Source organism: Chiloscyllium punctatum, chromosome 45 (assembly GCF_047496795.1).
Source record: "Chiloscyllium punctatum isolate Juve2018m chromosome 45, sChiPun1.3, whole genome shotgun sequence".
Classification (NCBI taxonomy): Eukaryota; Metazoa; Chordata; class Chondrichthyes; order Orectolobiformes; family Hemiscylliidae; genus Chiloscyllium; species Chiloscyllium punctatum.
Genome location: NC_092783.1, coordinates 53,064,578 through 53,087,233, shown reverse-complemented (window position 1 = coordinate 53,087,233; position 22,656 = coordinate 53,064,578). Strand labels below are relative to the sequence as shown.

General features: G+C 40.7%; 1 protein-coding gene across 1 annotated transcript; it reads left to right on the top strand.

Annotated features, from left to right (window-relative positions):
• The first annotated feature begins 3,586 nt into the window (after positions 1-3,586).
• LOC140467121 (uncharacterized) lies at positions 3,587-14,789 on the top strand. Its single transcript, XM_072563187.1, has 5 exons — positions 3,587-3,623; positions 5,789-6,103; positions 6,238-6,561; positions 12,452-12,504; positions 14,478-14,789. The coding sequence occupies exons 1-5, from the start codon at positions 3,587-3,589 to the stop codon at positions 14,787-14,789; spliced, it is 1,041 nt and encodes a 346-aa protein (XP_072419288.1).
• Positions 14,790-22,656: the final 7,867 nt, after the last annotated feature.

The following is a 22,656-nucleotide window of genomic DNA, read 5'->3' as shown; positions in this document are numbered from 1 at the left end:
TTCCTCCCTGCCTGACAAGTACATACTTATCAAGGATCCACAGTAGTTGTTCCTTGAATAAGCTCCGCATTTCAATTGTGCCCATCCCTTGAAGTTTCCTTCCCCATCCTATGTATCTTCAATCTTGTCTAATCATATTTTAATTGACTTGTCCCCTGTTATAACTCTTACTCTGTGGTATATACCTCTCCCGAGGACAGGCAAAAACTGAGACAATGGATTAGTGGTGCGAGAAGAGCACAGCAGTTCAAGCAGCATCCAAGCAGCTTCGAAATCGACGTTTCAGGCACAAGCCCTTTTGTGCCCGAAACGTCGATTTCGAAGCTACTTGGAAGCTGCCTGAACTGCTGTGCTCTTCCAGCACCACTAATCCAGACTCTAGTTTCCAGCATCTGCAGCCATTGTTTTTAACGAAAAACTGAGAGATGCTTTGTCAATTAATCTACAGGGCACATTGCAAAGGACCAGAAAAAAGTTATCATTTAAGCTGCTGTAAACTGGAGCTAACGTTCCTACAGCACGGAACATTCCAGATAATCCTGGAACTGTGTGACAAATTACTCAAGAGTCAAGGAATATATCATCAAGTGTTATAACGGGGGACATTAAAAAAACTCTTCCAAAAGCCTTCAAAAAGTTCATGAACTTTGTCATTGGGAAGGAGATGTCTATCACAGTGACTCACCGCCAGAATTCTACACCCCGACTCTTGCTCATATACGATAATGAGAGCATTAAATAGGGTGGACAGTGAGTGCCTTTTTCCTGGATGGTGATGGCTAACACGAGGGGACATCGCTTTAAATTGAGGGGTGATAGATTCGCGACAAATATAGGGGTAGTTTCTTCAGTCAGAGAGTAGTAGGGATGTGGAACGGCCTGCCTATAACAGTAGTGGACTCATCCATATTGAGGGCAGTTAAACGGGCATTGGACATACACACTGATAGTAATGGAACAGTGTCGATTAGATGGGAATCAGATTAGTTTCGCAGGTCAGCACAAAATCGATGGCTGAAGAGCACTTAGTGTGCTGTAACGTTCTATATTCTGTGTTCTATATATGTACACACTCTCTCCCTCACACCCATAAGCACATCAACTCATCCATGATGTTGTTAGCTTCACGCTCAATCATTCCAACATCATTCCAGCTGGCCTTGAATCTTCCAACTTACACTCATCTATATCTCTCCTCCAGTTTCACATTTTTGAAGATGCTGTATGAATCCAACTTGCCATATTCAATAACACACTAATGACAAGGTTTGGAAAGAAATGAATGTGCTTCTCAACTCACTGTATTTAGAAAGCTGCAAATCCACCTATCATTCTGGAATAATTTGAACTTCTATCCCACACCTTACAATTCAAGTTAACTTCAAAGGAATTGAATAATTTTAAAATGTTATCAAATTAAAATTTAAATCTGGTAAAATAATGTTTCCCCCAAAATTACTTTGTTTCTCAAAAAGGTTCTATCAGCAGCATGGTGCACGTGAATGGCTCATTGTAAATGAACACACATTCAGTTTGGGCTCATTCCATTAAACCCTCAAACAGGTTCCTGGGCAATGAGGAATGTAACTGAGAATTCTAGAATCCCTACAGTGCAGAAAGAGGCCATTTGGCCCATCTGGTCTGCACCAGCCATCTGAAGAACTTCCCACTAGACCCAGAACCCCACTCTGTTCCCATAGCCACACATTTCCCATGGCTAACCCACTGACACTGCACATCCCTAGACACAATGGGCAATTCAGCATGACCATTCCACCTAACCTGCATATGGGTAGACAGTGGGAAAAGAACTTTAGCAACTTGAGGAAACCCACACAGACAGATGAAAAATGTGCAAAATATACACAGACAGTCACCCAAGGTTTGAAACGAACCCAGGGAACTGGGGCTGTGAGACAGCAGTGTTAACCACTGAGACACTGTGCTGTCCATTTCTGAGAAGTTGAGGTGTAAAAAATAAGTTTCCACACTTGTTGCATAGTTTGATGTTCATTGTCGTTTGGCACTATAAGAAAAGTGCGAATATTATCAAGGGGAATGTGTGATAGATACCCATGGAGGTACAATGAGAATAAGTGTTAATAAACAGGATATTGTGGGTGGTACACTCTGGGTCATTCAAGGCTGTACTGAGAGTTTTCAGACCCAGCCCTTTGATCACAATCTCTGGGAAGGAAACATCCTGGGACAGGCTCATGTCCATGTTGTGGGTGGGTCACTGCACCATTCCAGAGCAAATGGGACATCCATCCGAATGGGGAAGGGGATTTGTGGCAGCTCCAGGTCCTGCAATTGTTTGTCTCAGAAGAACGGTCTTTTAAAAACTGCTGAGTGCCTGTCTACCAGGATATGGCTTTGACACTGAGCAAGTCACTTTACAGGATCCCAGACAATTAGATCAGATATTCTTCACTTTGTTAATAACTGCTGCCTTCACTGTTTCATCACAGAATCTAATTTTTCAATCTGGTCTATTTTTCCAACTGATTCTACAGTGTCCATGTCATTCAGGGGCTGGGGATCTCTGCTCTCTGTTTCTGACACTCAGACACTGGTGACCTGACAGCAGAGGGGTTTCATTTCCATTGGGGTATTAACCCCAAAATGATTCCAAGTGTTCTCCAGGAGTTTATCCAACGTATTGTTTCTGTTTCCCAGACAGAGCATTGCGATGGTCCTCGTTGGTTCAGTTTCTGGGTAATGACTCCAGTGACTCTCCTTCCATATTAAGGGTTAAGGTGGGGGCACTGCCTTCACCATTGGGGCTGGGGATGAGCACGGTTGGTGAAGGGTGTCAGTCCCTTTAATCTTCTCAAAGGTGAAACCCAGCTTGGTTCACCAGACTCACTCATCATCAACCATGTCCTGGTGAATACAAAGCCCCATGTTAATCGGTTCACCAGAGGGATCCTCACCTTGGAATTGAAGCTCACTCCCAGTTACTCAATCACAGCTCACTTCCCCCTGAATTTTTCCTCTCTTGTTGAGTTCCTTTCTCTGTCTGAAGTCGGCCGCATGTCTTGTTTACTTGGATCTAGTGGAAATCGAACAGAGGGTGTCCTTCTCCTGCATATCTAGGAGTTCAGATCCGAACACAATACTTATTCAACACTAACAGGAGGCAGATTCTGCAAACAGACAAAATGTTCAAAACAGTTCTTTTTTAGCTGCATGATTAATTTTTGGAAAAGAAATCTATATTTGCCAAAAATTATTGTTGAAATTTGAGAGCATGAGAGAATAAGCTAGTTATCATTCACCTGAGATTTCACGATAAATACTAAGCTTGGGTCAACATTACCTTGCACCTAATGCATTAACTGTCTTGATTTCAGAATTTTCTATTGTTTCAATGAATATGAAGTTAGTTCTTCTATTGAATATAACTGATCGAAGAAAAATGTCTTTAGGGTTAAATTGCACCCTCTGGCTCACTGTGGTCTCAGAAGCTGGTTTCCGATATCCTTTTACTCATTTAACTTCATGTAGACATTGCAGTCCACACTTATTTCAAAGTGAGAAACAGAGCTGAGAGACTGACATCATGAACTTTGTGAATAAATCAATGTGGACTTTGATTCTCCTCATCTGTTCCATTCCCGGTGAGTGATCATCTAAGTTGTATATTCACATAACCAATGTTTCTTGAAGGCAAAAACAATGACTGCAGATGCAGCAAACCAAATACTGGATTAGTGGTGCTGGAAGAGCACAGCAGTTCAGGCAGCATCCAACGAGCAGCGAAATCGACGAGAAGGGCTTTTGTCCGAAACGTCGATTTTGCTGCTCGTTGGATGCTGCCTGAACTGCTGTGCTCTTCCAGCACCACTAATCCAATGTTTCTTGAAGTCCAGTGTGAGGATATTGCAGTGGAAATGTTTAAATTGCTGAAGATGTATAAAGGGATAAAGGCAGAGGTTGTGACACAATGGGTAACATTGTTATTGCCATGTCAAATGCTGAGAGTTTGATTCTCATTCAGCACATTTTGCAAAGGAATGTGTATTCTCACAAAGTCAAACAGGTTTATTATCAACCTGCAAATCTTTCCAACATGCCCAGGGCAGGGAGCAGACTGGCTGAGATTCCAAGTCATGGTTCTTCAATGCAGGTTGCCACCCTTCACATTGCAACAACTCAGGCAAGTGATAAGCTGCAGAAAACAGACACAGCATGTGCTTTGTCTGCCCCATGCATACCTGTACAACATTACAAAATGTACTGCCTCTCCTGAACATATCATCATCCCAAGTGGCAGAGTTCCCAAATACTTCAGAGCAGCATTAATTATCAATTAAATAAAAAGGACAAATAATGCTGATTTCAAATCAATAATAAAGCATCATAATTATCTTAATTTGCCCAAAATTTTCAATGTTCATTGGCCACTAAAACTGGGGTGGAAATAAGCCCTCAAACAAAACATCCTGAGTTTGCTTTTATTTCTGTTATTTTAGTTTAGAAATGCAGTTCATTAAGTATTCATCTGTGAGGCTCAGTCACATAAGCAGATGGACGTTTTACACTTCTTTTTGCAGAACAAAGCTTTTTTTTCCTTTCTGTCTAACTTGAATCAGGCTGTTTACTAGCTTTCAATCCCATTGGTTTACATGTTATAATGTAACACTGCAATAAAAGTATTGTTCTTCATTGCAATCTCTCCATTAATGATTTTGAAACACTCAAGATTAAAATTCCCATGTTGCATGACTCTCGGCTACAACGCAATGAATTCTGTTCCATGAAACCTTCCTGAAACATGTTGTGGCTCTGACCCACCAACTTCATGCAGAATACTTCACAGATAGAAACCTGAAGTGTGCATCCCTCTGGTTTCACAATTCTCTTTCTTTCAAAGCTTCCTTTATCCAATAAGGTCTCTGTTTCCTGGCTTTCATCACCTTTCATCATTCATGTGTATTCCTCCCTTTCTTCTCTCTTCTCCATCTCTTCACTGAGGTTGAAAACCCTTTTTGTCATTTTGCTTGAGAATTCTTCCCACACAAAGGACGGTTCTCCCAACAAGCCTGTTAGTCTGCTATTTATTGAAGTAAATTTACCCCGTCATCAACAGGCTGTTCCTCTTCCACACCGGGACACAATGTGGCAGCAATTTAAACATTTTCTCATTAAGCATCACTCAGGAAAAGTCTGTAAATAATTTTGTTATTTTTCTCTCCTCACACTGACAACAATGTGTGATTACAAACCATCCTGCCTTTACTGCCCTCAAGATCCTGCACATTGATGTCTCTCTCCCATTGTGAACCATCCCTTGCTGAATTTCAATTCTCTTCTTCTCCCACTTGAGGTCTCCCATCATCATCCTGGGTCACCTGTTGTATCGGCCCCATGAGCTTTGGAAATGTAGCCCCTGAGCCCACCATAAGTCTACACACAGCCCCTTCTCCTCCAGTCACAGTAAGGACCCTTCAGCACCTGTGCCCTCCTTTCACCGATCCTCAGCTGACTCCAATCCAGGCTTGTCATTCAGGCTGCTCTCCGGGGTGACAACATTTCGATGATGTCACACACGGTGGAGTTAGAGCCCACAGCGGGCAGCACAAACCCAAAATCAAGATTGTCCCAAAGCTCGACCAGTGGGGAAAGAAAATATCCCGACTGTTTCAATCATTCCCTTGGAATTTGGAACAGCCTGATGCTTTGAGAAGGGATTAACTTCACCATGAGCTAGATGCAATGTAGCTGATTAAAATGTATTAAGGAGTTCTTTTCCAGTCAAATTTCTGAAATATTGTCTCCTCAGTTTCAGATGCTTTATGGGCAGAGAAACACGTAACGGGAATTTTGGGAAGAGCGATCACAATATCTTGTCACTACGAAGCACGGTGGTACCAATCAAACACAAAATATTGGTGTCAAGGATGGACTCGTCAGTGTAAGGTTATAGCAACGACAAATTGGCCAAATGGGAGAACATCAATCACTGATAACAAAACACAAGGAATATTTCTTGTCACAATCAAGAATCTTCAATGGGGAGATGCAGGATGGTACAGCTGTGGGATTGAGGCTCCTGGCCTTGACCCAATGTTTATTATAAAGCTGCACATCTCTGATGGTAAATGTTTCAGTGATTTTTTAAAATTACTCTCAGCTGATATGTCTGATCAGTGTTTTCTCCAGCAAGAAAACTAGCCAAGTATTGAAGGATATTTGATCTTTGATCTCTCAATAATTGTTTCTTCCCCACAGAAGCTGTCTCTGTTCCTGGACTTCGATATTTATCCCAACCAAATGTCTCATGTTCTGGGGGCTCAGTGACAGTCTCCTGTGAGTCTGCCCAGGGATCCCTTCCCATTCACTACACATGGTCTGAGAAGACCCCATCTCAAGATTCAAAGATCTCTGACACCAATAAACTGGATCTACATTGTCAATCCTTCACACTGCAACATCATCAATATTACTGCACAGCCTCAAATACTCAGGGAACAAAACCCAGTGAAATTGTTCATGTATCAGTCCACATTGTAACAGAGAAGAACTGCAGTTATAAAATAAAAACCAATGGCATCGGTAAGTGTGATACACATGTTTAATATCTCACTCTGCAAAACTGTAAGTTATAAAATGCACTCCACTTGTTTCATTGTCAGTTCTGTTTTAAACCAATACTCTGTACTGCAGTTGGAAAATAAACAGGTGCATAAAATACTATCCACAGCATGCATAAACAGTGCAACCCCTCCAATAATCCCCACAAATTAAAACAATGTTTAATTGACAGACAAGTTGCATTTTTCAATTCAGCCCGTGACTGTTGTGTCCAGATTTCGGACAGATATTGGGGATAGAGTGGAGATCAGTTGGACAATGAAATATCTGTAAATATTGCCTGCAGCCATATCCTGATATGATCTGTTTGAGCTGTCAGAGAAGAAGCCAAGTCAGCATCAAGTCGAAGTGACACATGGGAACTGTATTTGGAACTATCAGCAGCAGCTCATGTGGCTGCACTCTCACTTTTGATGCCAGCATGTTGGGGGTTCCAGTTCCCCTTTGGGGTTAAAATTCAGCTGGATCCCACTGCCCAGCAGAGAGAAGTAATGCTCTGCTGTGGCAGGTGAGGCAGAGTCGATGAGGCGATAAACTGAAAACCTGTTCCCCCTTTAGGAATGGCATCATTTGTAAACTATTTACAGAATAGAGGTTCTCCTTGTGTCTGAGCAAGCATTCATTCCTCAATCAATGTTACTAAACACAACCAGATTTTTGAGAGAATTATTTCAATGTTTTTGGTTGCATGCAAATTAATTTCTAGATATTGCTGCATTCCAACTGTTTGCTTCCTTCAACTCAGTAACTCACAGGATGGGAGGGAATTTGGGATTCTCTAAAGTACCAAAACCCATCTGATTCATCAATGTCCTTTAGGGAAGGAAACCTGCCATCCTTTCCAGGTCTGCTGTCCATGGGACTCCAGCAATGTGGTTTGTTCTTAACGGCCCTCTTCAAATGATCTAGAAAGCCTCTCATTCTGAGGTAATTAGGAATGGGCATCAAAAGCTGGCCATTAAAGATTAAATGATAATGAATTAACATGTTAATTGTTGCAAAGTAATTCATTTAAAACACACCCAAGCCGTGTTGGCTGAGTACTCCTTAGAGATGGGGAACCTCATCTGTCTCCCTCATGGCTACATACAGTTCAGGAGATGGAAAATCTTTGGTGGGTATGTACCTGTGGATGAGTTTCCCATTATTCCTGCAAGCTCAGAGGATATAAGTAACCCCTGCCTGTATCAGTAAGTGACAGCTCCATGTGAAACCTGTGGTTTTAAACACCTAGGATATCTGGTTTTAGTTACCAACCCAAACCCTTTAACAAATCCAGATGTAACACATCAGCTCTCAGATTCAGGAAACAAAGTAGCCAAAATCATCTTTGTGTTGAACCACAGTAGATAGGACAGAAAGTAAACAAATATTTTGAATATTTTACTGTGGAAAAAGACAAGGAGGTTGGGGAACTCAGGGAAATAAACTTTGATGTCATGAAAACAGTCCACATTACCGAAGAGGAAGTGCTGAAAGTCTTAAAATATGTAACAATGGATTAATTTCTAGGACCCAATCAAATGTCTCCCAGGGCAATGTGGGAAATTAGGAAAGAAATTATGGGGCCCCGAAGGTGAGCTATTTGTGTCATCCACAATCACCGTGTGAGGTGCCGGATGACTGGAGGGTAGCTAATGTTGTCCCTTCATTCAGGAAAGGCTGTGTGGAGAAGCAAAGGAATTATAGATCTTTGAGTCTGACGTCAGTGGTGGATAAGTTATTGGAGGGGATTTTGAGAATTTACATTCATCCGGAGAGCCACAAACTGATTAGGGTGTGTGAAATTGTGTATTACAAACTTGACTGATTATTTTTTAGCCAAAAAAATGATGAGGGCAGAGCAATAGATGTCGTTTATTTGGATTATAACAAGGTTCCACATTGGACTGATACGTAGAGTTAGGGATGGGATTCAGGGTGAGCTTGCCAGTTGAGTCAAAATTAGCTTGATGGCAGGAGACAGAGGGTGGTGGTGGAGGGTCATTTGTTTGGATTGGAGGACTGTGATCAGTGGTGTTCTGCAGGGATCAGTGTAATTTACACAAATAATTTGAATGAGAGATTAGAAGACATGGTCAGTAAGTTCATGGATAGCACCAAAATTGGTGGTATTGTTGACAGTGATATAGGTTATCTATGATTACAAAGGGATCTTGATCAGTTGAGCCAATGGGCTGGGGATTGGCAGATGGAGTTTAATTTATATCAATGAGAGCTATTGCCTTTTGGTAAAACGAACAAGGACAGGACTTATACAATTAAAAGTAGGGCCCTGGATTGTGCTAGCGAACAGAGAAACTCAGAGGATTTTTGAAATTTGCATCACAGGTAGACAGGGTGGTAAGAAGGTATTTCACATGTTTACCATCATTGATCAGATCATTGACTGTCAGAGTTGGAACATCATGCTGCACTTGTACAGAATGATGATGAGGCCACTTTTGGTTTCGTGTGTACAGTTCTAGTCACCCTGCTTCAGGAAGGTTATTATTAAATTGAAGAGGTTTCAGAAAAGATCTACTAAGATGTTGCTGTGACTGGAGGGTTTGAGTGATAAGGATAGGCTGGGACTTTTTTCACTGGAGAGGAGGAGGCTGAGAGGTGACTTTATCGTGGTTTAGAAAATCATGAAGTGTATAAATAAGATGAATAGCAGAGCTAATGAAGACTTCGAAGTGAGGGGGTATAAGTGTAATGAAAGAGGAGAAAAATGATAAATGGACCTGAGGTGCAACTTTTCCCCCGCTCCCCCCGCCACCGCCTTTACCCCCCCACCCCCCACCACCCCTTCCCCCCCCCCCCTCCCCCCAACCACCCCTTCCCCACCCCAACCGAGTGTGGCTCATACGTGGAATGAGCTGCCAGAGGACCTGGTAGATGGAGGTACAGTTACAGCATTTAAATGATAGTTGGATAGATACATGAATAGTAAAGGTTTAGAGGGATATGGGCCAAAGGCAGACAAGTGGAACTAATTTATTTTGGGAAACTTGTTTGATGGTTTGAACCGAAGGATCTATTTCCACGCTGACTATGACTCTAACATTTTCAGTAGAATTAGCCCACTTATAGGTGTCATTGTTACCAGGGAAGGGGAATTGATGCAAAACTCTATGCTAGCAAATAGGCTTTTCCCCAAGTAATGAGGTTCCACTTGTTCATGAGGTTCTCTCCGGTAACTACAAATGAAAAGGAGATGAATGTGAACATCATTCCCTTGTTTCAACAGGTGAGGAATATACTTGTGTCATTTCTTCAACAACATCACCAGGAACTACACATTCCACAATTACAAGTGGAAATTTCTCAACCAATCAAAACCAGTCCCCAGGAAAGAGTCCCCATGAAAAGTATGATATTATTTGTTTTGATTCCATGTGTGAGGTGAACAATTTTTTTAAACAGTTTTAGCCACATAAGTGAAAGTTTTGTTATTTTGGTAATGAAAATGGTGCTGGGTTTATATTGGGCTCCTGTGTTAGCTCCATATTAAAGGTTCAATTGTTTTTGAAAAGCACAAATGGAAAATAATTGTTTCTATTTTGTTGGCTCTCAGATGGTATTGCTCAGCCTCATTACTTCACCATTAAACTACACCATCTGTGATGTCCCCTGCTTCCCAAACGTACCTTGCTGCTGTGATCTTGAGTGACGTTTCAGGATAGTGTCATTCCTGCTGGTGAAAAGGAAGGTTTGAAGTGATATCTCTGCACAGGGACAGATAGCTTGCAGCGTTAGGCTTTAGTCTGAGTTCATCAGCCTGAGCTGTCAGAAATAAGCTGCAGGAACTGCAAGTGTGATATAAACACGGAGTAAATAATTCTTTGAAGTTACAATGGGGATGAAGAGAAAGTGCCACTTCAGTGTCAGTCAGAAATGAAGAATATTGGAAACGCAGTGTGATTTAGTCCACATTTGGGCAGAAATAGCTCAGTGCAGAATTCTTCACAATTCTAGTCCACACCCGAAGCAACCCCCAGATATTGTCTGATTATACCTTTCCAGCAACTTCTGTTTTTCATTCAGGTCTCCAGCACATGTAATTCATTTGTTTTTAAACAGATAATACCCTGATTCAAAATGCATTGAAAGTTTATAAATTCTATTTGCGGTCATATCTGCATTTTTGCTGCATAAGTTTGTGTAAATGAAGTAGGCAAAAGTGATCATAGGTCAGCTCTTCGGTTGTTATTCAGTTATTGACAAGACGGAGTTAGGTCCTGCAGATGCTGGAGATCAGAGTCAAGATTAGAGTGGTGCTGGAAAAGCACAGCAGGTCAGGCAATGTCCTAAGTGTAGGAAAATCATTGTTTCGGGCAAACCCCTAATTCCTAATTATTATTTGTGGAAGCATACTCTGCAAGTTGAATACCACGTTTGCCAAAACAACATTTGATACAAGTACTTCACTTCCTGCATTGCTTTTGGATGTCCTGAGATCATGAAAGTCTTTCTTAATGTAGTTCTTACGTCAAATAACCAAGGATCGATTGTGAACTAACACTGTCCCTTTTCTATTCTCAATATCCCAGTCTGATTTACATTGTGGTCGGTGTACTGGGGGCCATTCTGGTTGTTTTTGGTGTTACTCTACTTTTGTACCTAAGACAAATCAACAAGGGTGAGTTTTTATTTCTCTTCAATTATTCCATTGCATCTCAATAGCTTATAGTTGAAAATAAAGAGAATATCAGGGTTGGATCTTCTAATGGCTAGAGATCTGATATTCCAGTACAGTCAGGAGCTGCATGAGGGAACTCTACAGAATCTCCATCCTAGCAGACGCTGAAGGGATTGCCCTGAAAATTGAATGTTCCACTTGGCAATTCCTCACATCTGCGACCATTCTTTAATAATAAAATCCGTACAGTGTGGCAACAGGCCATTCGGCCCAATAAGTCCACACCGACGCTCTGAAAAGTAACCCAACCAGGCCCATTACCCTACATTTATCCCTGACCAGTGCTTCTAACCTACACATCCCTGAACACTATGGGCAATTTAGCATGGCCAATTCACATAACCTGCACATCTTTGGACTGTGGAGGGAAACTGGAGCACCTGGAGGAAAATTATATCAGATTAGATTACCGACAGTACGGAAACAGGCCTTTCGGCCCAAGAAGTCCACACTGACCCTCCAAAGAGTAACCCACCCAAACCCATTCCCCTACACTATGGACAAATTATCATGGCCAATTTCACCTGACCTGCAAATCTTTGGACTTTGAGAGGAAACTGGAGCACTTGTAGGAAACCCATATCGACATGGGAAGAATGTGCAAACTCCACACAGACATTCACCTGAAGCTGGAATTGAATCAGATCCCTGGTGCTATGAGACAGCAGTGCTAACCACTGAGCCACCATTACGCTCTCTGAAGAAATAATGCTTATTCTCCTTCCACTGCTATTATGTTCCTGCATCATATTAACTTTGTGCCCTTCTCCATGACTTCATGGATAGTTTCATAATCAACGAGATTATTAAACATCTCTGGAGCAGGTAGGACATGAACCTAGGTTGCCTGGTTTAGGAAGTGGGAACGCTACCTCTGTGCTACAAGAATGAGAGATTTCTGATAAAATCATTATTCAGTAAACGTTTAATGAATAAATGTGTGGTCTAATTTCTGATTCATCTAACCCCATACTTCCTTCACGTGTTCCAAACTATATCTTCCTAAGACTCCTTCCACATCTCAGACTCATGATGGGAATAATGGATATGATGGTGATGTAGTTCAGTATATGATTATGTACACTTCAATACATGTTCAGTTTGAAGATTTTAAACATTTAGTATTCCTGTTAAAGTTGATTGAACAATTGTATTGTAATGTTTCAGGTACATTCTACATGATGTGTAATCAGAGAGTTGAGAGTCTTAATGATGACCAGGTAAGGATAATAAATATTAACTTGCTGAATATTGTTTAGAAATTTGCGGAACATCGGATTCACAGCACAGAAATTAGTTATTTTGTCCATCTATTGCATGCTGGCTCTTATGCCCCACACAAGACTCTCCCAAGCCTCTTCATCTGACCTTTCCAATTCCAGCTTCCAACTCCTGCTTTCTTCACAAGGTGTGGAGTTGGACTGGGCTGAACAAAGTTAAAAATCACATAACACCAGGTTATAGTCCTACAGGTTTATTTGGAGGCACTAACTTTCAAAGTGCTGCTCATTTATCAGATGGTTGTGAAGAAGGACCATAAGACAAAGAATTTATAACAAATAATTACAGAGTCATGCAGCTGAAATGATATATTGAACAAACCTAGATTGTTGTTAAGTTTTTCATCTTTTAGAATGGGTTGCAGATTTCAGTACATTAGTATGTAAATCCCAGAACTTCTTTTAAGTTACATTCTCAAGATAACTTAAGGTTCTATTTTGCTCAAAAAAATGTACAATCTGCAGGCAGTCAATGCAGGCAGCTAATCCATGGAATATTTTGTAAATTCCACTTTGGAAATAGAACCAGTCTGACTCAAGACTGGGATACAGACAGACTCTAAGCTCATACATTTAATGCATTGTCTGAGCTGAGATGTCACCTTTTTTTATAAAACCTTAAGTTATCTTGAGAATGATTTCAAAGAAATTCTGGGCTTTACATATTAATGAAACCTGCAACCCATTCTGAAAGATGAAAGACATAACAATACATTAGAACCTCAATTATCCAGATATCAATTATCCAAATTTCGGATTATCCAAATAAGATCTCAAGGTCCTGTAAAAACATTACAGGTAAGTGTATTCAGATTTCCTGTACTGAAGAACATGAGAAAATGTTGGCAAAAATGAAGAAACACAAGCACCTCAACCAACAGCGACTGTTTTTTATTTACCTCAGGGTTAGTTACCACAGCACTTTGCAAATGTAAGTGCTTTATTCCCATCACTTTGCCAGGCTGATCATGAGAAAAATGGTGGATAAAGTAAACGCATGAGTGAAGCAGTGCTTCTGTCTTTCTATCACGACACTGAGTTCTGAGGACACTGATAAATGCATTTGTGATTGGAGAAGCTGTTCATGACCTTGTTTAATGCTGGGATTTCATATATTTATGTGATGATAAGGGTTTAGTTGTTCTCACTTTAACCTGCAATTTGCAGAATGCAAAGATTAGTTTGTTTAAATAGCAACTCGTCAAAATTATAGATTTAAACAAATCCTCCAGTAGAGCACAGTGTTAGATCAGTATGGCTTCCCTTGTTTAAGATCAAAGTGATTCTCTGAATAATCAATTATCCAAACAAAATACTGTCTGCCCATCTCATTTGGATAATTGAGGTTCCACTGTAATCTAGGTTTGTTCAATATATCATTTCAGTTGCATGACACTGTCACCTTTTGCTACAAATTCTGTGTCTTATGGTCCTGCTTCACAACCACCTGTTGAAGGAGCAGCGCTCCGAAAGCTAGTGCTTCCAATTAAACATGTTGGACTATAACCTGGTGTTGTGTGATTTTTATCTTTCTTCACATGCTGATCAAATTCACTCTTAAAGTTCACAATGCAACTTGACACAACCCCTCCCTAGGAATGAAGAAGCAGAGAATTCAGAAGAAATCTTATCTGAAGAGAGTTAGAATGTGGAGCTCACTGCCATGAGGAGTCTATTAGGCAAATAGTCTAATCCATTCAGAGCGGCAGCTGGTAAGTACATGAGGATGAAATGAATTGCAAGATATGTTGATGACATAGTTGTGGGTTGTATTGCCTATTCTACACTGGAAATAATTTATAATGTCTTCTATCACTGTATATTGATTAATAATAATCAAGAAATTGCTCTTTCATCATAATATCACAAATCACCTTTGAGTGAATGAAAAATACACTTTTTCTCAATTTTAGGAATTGGCGTCAGTGGAAGAAAACTTGGTGTATGCAAACATAAACCACATTCAAAAGAGCACAGCAGAAAGACAGAAAGAGAGAAGAAGCAATCTGAATAATGATGAAATCACATACGCAGCATTGGAATTTCAAAAGAAATCTTCATCACTGAGAGGTGGGCTGGCAATGCACACAGATGACAACTCAGACAGTGTCATTTACAGTGACCTCAACTTTCCAAACCAGCCACCAAAGGGGAATAAAAAAGCCCCAGTACGCAGCACCCCTCAGGAATCTGGAAGGCACATTTATGCTGATATTGCTTTTTAGGAAAACCATGATGAGATATTTGTACTGTTCATTTTTCCTTCTTACTTTGCAGTGCAGTTGTATTGAATTTTGTCTGTTGTAAGCTGCCCACACATTTACATTGTCCAACTCCTTCAGATTTGATCCCAACAATTCCATGCTCTTTCCAGTTTGGTTTCCTCAGCAAATTAAATCAATTAACCTTCAATTCCCAAGTCCGGATCATTTGTATAAAATAGCAAGAACAGTTTTCCAAACACCAAGGTGTTTGTCAACCCAATCAGTCCCCATCTCCCTGTTTCCCCTCACTCTAACCTCTGAGTCACTGATTCCAGGTTGGAGCCCCATTCCCAGAGCTAAGTTCAAAAATCAAACTTGACATGCTAGCATGGCACTATGGGACCCTAATGATTGTGTGATACAGAACTTGCACATTGTTAAAAAGAGATGCAAAAGTTAAGGTTGTTGTTCCACTTTCATCAGGACTAAGCCACAAGAAACTAAACTTCAAAAGGGAATATCAATATAAACAGCATGAGAAGAGAATGCAAATTGTTTGGATAATGGTTGACATGGAGATGCAGCAGAAGCTGTTAACCATCAAGCTTAACTGATTAAACTCAGACCAGCCAAGTAGGATCTGATTCGTTAAGGCTGCAATGATTAGCAAAGTGCATGATTCTCTCCTCAATTAAAGAGGTGAGATGTATGGACATATTCATTTTTCTGGAAAGAACAGGGCCCTCCGTGGTAATATATGTAATTTCTAGCCTGCACAAATGAATCACACTGCAAGCCCAGTGGATAATCTGAAACTGGTTTCTGGTGTGTTTCTGTGCACAGGTGGGATTGTTCAATATTGTTCAACAGCAGCATTATGTCTAATGTTAGATATGTCACCCTGGGATTACAGTATGGGCTCGTTAACATGATTGGCTCACTGCTGGCCTACAGTGTGGTCTGATATAGTCAGCCTACACACTTGACATCACACCAACATTAAAGCTGGTATTCCACAGTGTTTCTGGATTACAACAATTGGGAAATGGAATTGGTTGGACATTATTGCGTTGAAGAGGGATTTAACTTGTGATTGCTGGAAAAGTGTCAAAGGTCATAGCAAAGTGGGTTTTTTTAGCTGTGTACTGGAAAAGCAAATAATTTTGGGAAGTAGGCAACCTGAAGCTTTTAAAAGAGATTGTGTTTCTGGCCTAAATGTCTGAACTAACTTGAAGAGAAATCCTCAGCCTTATCCTGTTGTCTGAATTTATCCCACCCACAAACCCTCTGCAGAGCTGTGTGCTCTTCCCTTCTCCGTGTGTGACTCTGTGTTTGAGATTAAGAGGATGTGGTTTAGTTGCTCACTGTTCTGGCAATTGATTGAAAAAAGGTTTGTTTTAATAAACAAATTATTTTTGGAGTACGTCAAAGAAACGAAAGGAACATCTCTTTTGTTTATAATACTTGTGATAAACAGAAATAACTGAACCATTTTAGTGACTATGTGAAATATTGATACCTTTGGTTCTGCTTGTGGAGCAATGGGATTTTATTAACTCTACACTCTCCCCATCAGAATCGTAGCTGAGGTAAGAGCCTCCACTCCCAAACCTGTGAGCCATGATGTAGAGGTGCCAGTGTTGGACTGGGTGGACAAAGTCAGAAGTCACATGACTCCAGGTTATAGTGCATCAGGTTTATTGAGATCACAAGCTTTCTGAGCGTTGGTCCTTCAGGTGAAGTCACCTGACGATGGGGCAGTGCTCTGAATCCGCTGGGCACAATCTTCTCTGGAGTTGGCAAGTAAGCTTTATTAGCTCGGATGGTGGGGCAGCTAATCCAGCCTCTTCTCCATCCTTGATTAAATTTGGACCTTGGCAGGAAAGTCCAAGCTTCAACAACACCAGAGAATCTAATCTAATCTTAAAACACCAGTCTACCACCAATTGGGACCCTGAAGTGCTCATTCAAGCTTCAAGTGCTCTTTCAGATCCAGGAGAAAGTGAAGACTGCAGATGCTGGAAATCCGACTTGTAAAGTGTGGTGCTGGAAAAGCACAACAGGTCAGGCAGCATCTGAGGAGCAGGAGAGTTGAAGTTTTAAACAGAAGCCTTTCATCAGGAATGGAGGGGCAGGGCAGAGGTGTGTTCATAGATAAATAGAAGCGTGGGGCTGGAGCTGGGGCTGAGGGAGGGTAGTTCAGAAGGTGATAGGTAGATGCAGGTGGGTGGTGATTGTGATAGGTTAGAGGGGAGGGTGGAGCAGATAGGTGGGAAGGAAGATGGACAAGTAGGACAGTCAAAAGGGCAGTGCCAGGTTGGAGGATTTGATCTGAGATGAGGTGGAGGAAGGGGAGATGAGGAAACTGGTGAAGTCCACATTGATGCTGTGTGGTTGGAGATTCTCTCATCTTTCGCTATCAACCCTCCCGTCACTCTTTCACACAGACACACACACATACACACATACACGCACGTGCGTGCGTGCACACAAACATAAATCGATGGAGTGAATTTGCATTTGCAGATTTGTATTTGCAGATATATTGTATTTTGTTCAAAAAGCACACAATCTGGAGGCAGTCAGTCAATGTTACATTTTATAAATTCCTACTTTGAAATAAAACTAATCTGACTCCAGGTTGGAACACAGACAGACTGTAACCTCATATCTCTTACACATTTTCTGAATGAGATGTCACTTTTTTTGTTATTTACTGATAAAACCTTAAGATGTATTGGGGCAGGGACTTGAAAGAAATTCTGGGATTTAAATATTAATCAATTGAAACCTGCATCTCCATTCAAAGTGATTAAAGACTTAACAGCTATCTAAGTTTCTCTAATACATTATAAATCCTGTGTCCTATGTATCCTGCCCCATCGGCTACCTGACAAAGGAGCAGCGTTCCAAAAGCTTGTATTTTTAAATAAACCTGTTGGACTATAACCTGGTGTTGTGTGGTTTCCAACTTTGCTGATAATGTGTTGCTGGAAAAACGCAGCAGGTCAGGCAGCATCCAAGGAGCAGGAGAATTGATGTTTCGGGCATGAGCCCTTCTTCAGGAATGGTTTCCAACTTTGTCCACCCCAGTCCAACAGCAGCCCCTCCACATCCTGAATCTTCTTGCCAGTGGCTCATATCCAGCAGACAGTGAGTGCTGAGCCTGAGTCTGAATGACAGTTGTTCACCTCTCCAAGGAGACAGCTAGACATACGGCTCGGGATTGATAGTGATGGTTGATGCCTCCATCCCCATTGATCCAGTTTAAGGACTGTCTCTGACATACCTACCTGCTGTATTTGTGCTTGTCTCTGCATTTTCACAACTTCAATAAAATTATACCTGACAATTCTGAAGATTGAAGCCACTGTCTCTATCCCAGCACAATCACCTTTCCTTAGCCACTGACTCCATCCATCTCCCTGTCCAACAGAGCTCTCATCCACGATGTTGTGAGCTCCACACTGAACTATTCCAACATCATTCCAGCTGGCCTTGAATCTTCCACCATACATCAACTTGCACTCATCTATATCTCTGCTCCAGCTTTACATCTTTGAAGGTGCTATATTAGTGTAACTTGCCATATTCTCAAACACACAAACAAGGCAAGACTTTGAAAGAAATAAATGTGCTTCTCAGCTCACTGCTTTTAGAAAGCTGCAAATCCACCTATCATTCTAAAACAATTTGAACTTTTATCCCAAACATTGCAATCCAAATTAATTTCAATAGAACTGAATCATTTTAAAATTTTATCCAATGAAAATTTAAATCTGGTAAAATAGTTTTCCTCCCAAAATTACTGTATTTCTAAAAATGTTTCTGCCTGCAGCATGCTGCATGTGAATGGCTCATTGTAAACGAACACACATTCAGTTTGGGTTCATTCCATTAAACAGGTTCCTGGTCAATGAGGAATGTAACTGAGAATTATAGAATCCCTACAGTGTAGAAAGAGGCCATTTGGCCCATCTGGTCTGCACCATCCAGCTGAAGAACATCCCACCGGACCCAGAACCCCACTCTGTTCCCATAGCCACACATTTCCCATGGCTAACCCACTGAGACTGTACATCCCTAAACACAATGGGCAATTTAGCATGACCACTCAACCGAACCTGCACATATTTAAAGTTAAAAATCACACAGCATCAGGTTACAGTCCAACAGTTTAATCTGGAAGTGCACGCTTTCGGAGTGCTGCTCCTTTGTCAGGTACAGAGGAGTAGGATCATAGGATACAGAATTTACAGACAGTGAGAGGAAACTGTAGCACCTGGAGGAAACACACACAGACACAGGAAGAACATGCAAACTGCACACAGACAGTCACCTAAGGTTTGAACTGAACCCAGGTCACTGGGGCTGTGAGGCAGCAGTGCTAACCACTGAACCACTGTGCTGTCCATTTTGAGAAGTTGAGGTGTACAAAACAAGTTTCCACACTTGTTGCATGGTTTAATGTTCATTGTCGTTTGACACTGGAAAAAAAAAGTGTGAATATTATCAAGGGGGATGTGTGATAGATACCCTTGGGTGTACAATAAGACTCAGTGTTAGTTACTTTTGTCTGCAAATTGTAGAGAGAGCTGCCCTGGGACAGGACTTGCTGGAGGCTAATGTTGTGGGTCCTGGTCCATTTGAAGGACATTGTTGGATGTGGATGGAACAAACAGTGGACAGATGTCCTGAGCAGGATGTCATATGTCATCTGAATATGTCTGCAGCCACGTTTGCACAGCCACTGACAGAAATGTTCAGTGGACAGGCTTTCTGGAAAGGCAGGGTGGGGACAGTTTTCTTAGAGCCCACATCAGTGTTAATCAACAGGATATTGTGGGTGGCACACTCTGGGTCATTCAAGGCTGTACTGAGAGTTTTCAGACCCAGCCTTTTGATCACAATCTCTGGGAAGGAAACATCCTGGGACAGGCTCATGTCCATATTGTGGGTGGATCACTGCACCATTCGAGAGCAAACGGGACATCCATCCGAATGGGGGAGGGGATTTGTGGCAGCTCCAGGTCCTGTAATTGTTTGTCTCAGAAGAACGGCCTTTTAAAAATTGCTGAGTGCCCGTCTACCAGGATATGGATTTTGAAATGAGTTTGAAGGTGTGCACTGTACCTTTAAGAGGGAGTGAATGCTAGCAAGCATCTGTCATGTCACAAAGTCTGCTGGAAAATTTAAAGTTGAAATGTTTTGGCTGTAATCTAGATACCTGACTTTTTTGCTCAGCAGTTCGAATTTCACCAGTCTGTTTAAATTATGCCCTGGGATACCAAAACCCAATCGAACTTGAATTTTCATGTTTGGCAACAATGAGACAATCTGATGTTTTGGAGTGTCAAAAGCAGGCATTTTGGACAGTTAGCCAGAAAAAGAGCACCTTCTGCCATCGACAGACTGCTTTTAAAAACACTCTCTGAAAGGTGCCTTATTTTTTGTATGAAAAATCTGTGCAGTGGAAGACCAAAGATGACCAAAGAAGAACTACAGACAGAGGAGGATCGACACTGCTCTCTGGATTTGAAAATTGTTTTTGCTGTAAATTTAATAGGGGCTTTATTGGATCAATATATTGTTATCGATTGTTATAACAAACCTTTAAGAGAAAGGATGCTTGGAGTTGTAAATAATTGTTGTTTAATGTTCATTTTAGAGGTAAATAATAAAATTGTCATTTTTTTTCTTTAAATAGTAGAGTTTGGGTAGTTCACCAGAGGGATCCTCACCTTGGAACTGAAGCTCACTCCCGGTCACTCCATCACAGTTCACTTCCCCCTGAATTTTCTCTCCGTTATTGAGTTTGTTTTTCTGCCTGAAATTGGCCCCATGTCTTGTTTACTTGGATCTTGTCAAAATGGAGCAGAGGGTGTCCTTCCCCTGTACACCCCAGAGTTCAGATGCTGACAGAAGAATTATTCAGCATGAACAGGAGGCAGATTCTGCAAACAAACAAAATATTCTAAAAAATTCTATTTTAGCTCCATGATTATTTTTTGCAAAAGAAATCTATATTTGTCAAACACTGTTTGTTGAAATGTTCTAACATGAGAGAACGAGCCACTTGTCATTCAGCTGAGATTTCACTATAACTACTGAGCTTGGGTCAACCTGATCTTCACCACCGAATCCTTTAACTGTCTTGATTTCAGAATCTTCTATTCTTTCAATGAAAAATAATCTAGTTCTTCTGTTAAACATAACTGATAGGAGAAAAAAATCTCCAGGATAAAATTTCAACCTCTGCTCACTGTGGTTTCAGTAGCTGGCTTCCTTTATCCTCTTCTGTGTGTAATTTCTTGTAGACATTGCATTACACACTTATCACAATGTGAGAAACAAGAGCTGAGAAACTGACATCAAGACTTGAACTGGTCTTTGTGAATAAAATGATGTGGACTTTGATTCTCCTCATCATATTATAATCCCATGCAACATAATTCTCAATTATTTTAGAGTGGCATTATTAATTATGAATGAAATAAAAAAAGGACCGAAAAATATTTCTTTAAAGTGAAAAAAGCAGCATAATCATTTTAATTTTAACCAAAGTTTTACATGTTCAGTACATACTGAAAACTTGAGTGGTAACAAATTCTCAAAAAAGGCCATCTTGAATTTGCTTTTATTTCATTTCTTTTTGAAGTGTAGTTCATTAAATATTGTTTTGTGAGGCTCAGTCGCAAAAGTAGGTGGCTGGTTTATATTTCTCTTCACAGAAAAAACCTTCTTCCTTCCAGTCTAACATGAATCAAGTTGCTTAATCTCTTTCATTCCCTTTGTTTTACACATTACAATGTAACACTGCAATAAAATTATTGTTCATCATTACAATCTCTTCATTTAGGATCAAGAAATTTTGAAACACTTAAGATAAAAATTCCCATTATCGCATTACTCTCGGCTCCAACTCATTGAATTCAGATCCATGAAATATTCCCGCAAGATGTTTTTGATTTTGCTATGGAAAATAAAGAGCATAAAGGCATGTGAAGGGTTAAACATGAAGACTGGTGGAATGTTACAAGGATCTGTGGAATACTCCATCAATCGGGTCTCGAACAATGGCAGTATCATTATGTTAGTTCGGCAGTATCATTAGGTTAGGTACCAACGGCAGCATAATCAGGTTAATCAAAGCACATGACATACAAGTAAATGTTCGCATGATGTAATAGGGTCAACCTAGGGCTGAAGACCATTGTATCAGATGTAATAGTAAATATCTAATCACAATATAGTAAAGTAAGAATAAGTTTGAAATAGAAAAAACCATAGTGGCAGAAGTAGACATAACATGAATGAACATCATTGGTTTGTTGCATAACTGCAGAAAGATAGCCCTGACGAACACAATTGGACATGCTGATAAACACGAAGAAAGCATGATAACTAAAAGGTATAAAAAATAACAGACCCCGAGTTGCGGGGCAATCATGAATTCACTTTCTGGTTGTCACGGCTTTTGTTTGCAAATAAAAGATCATCTGTTTGAAGAACTCACCACATCTCCTGGTAATTCTCCAGGGCATCACCCACCAATTTCATGCAGAATACCTCATGGACAGAAATCTGAATTGTGCATCTCTCTGTTTGGCAATCTCCTTTCTTTTTAAGGCTTCCTTCTTCCAATGAGGTCTCTTTTTCCTCCCCTTCATCACATTTAAACATTCATGTATCTTGCTCCCTGTCTCTTTTCTGAAAGTTATTAAAGTCGATCCAGTCATCAACAGGCTGCTCCTCTTCCACACCGGGACACAATATGGCAGCAATGTAAACATTTTCTCATGAAGCCTCTCATCCAGAACAATCTGTAAACTATTTCTGTTATTTTACTATCCATACAATGATAACAATGTGTAATTACAATTAATCC

Bases quoted from the DNA above. Each gene is read 5' to 3' on its own strand.
- LOC140467121 (XM_072563187.1), top strand. From the start codon at position 3,587: ATGTGGACTTTGATTCTCCTCATCTGTTCCATTCCCG. The intron at 6,104-6,237 runs GTAAATGTTTCA...TCTTCCCCACAG, and splicing joins AAAGCTGCACATCTCTGATG to AAGCTGTCTCTGTTCCTGGA. The intron at 12,505-14,477 runs GTAAGGATAATA...TCTCAATTTTAG, and splicing joins AGAGTCTTAATGATGACCAG to GAATTGGCGTCAGTGGAAGA.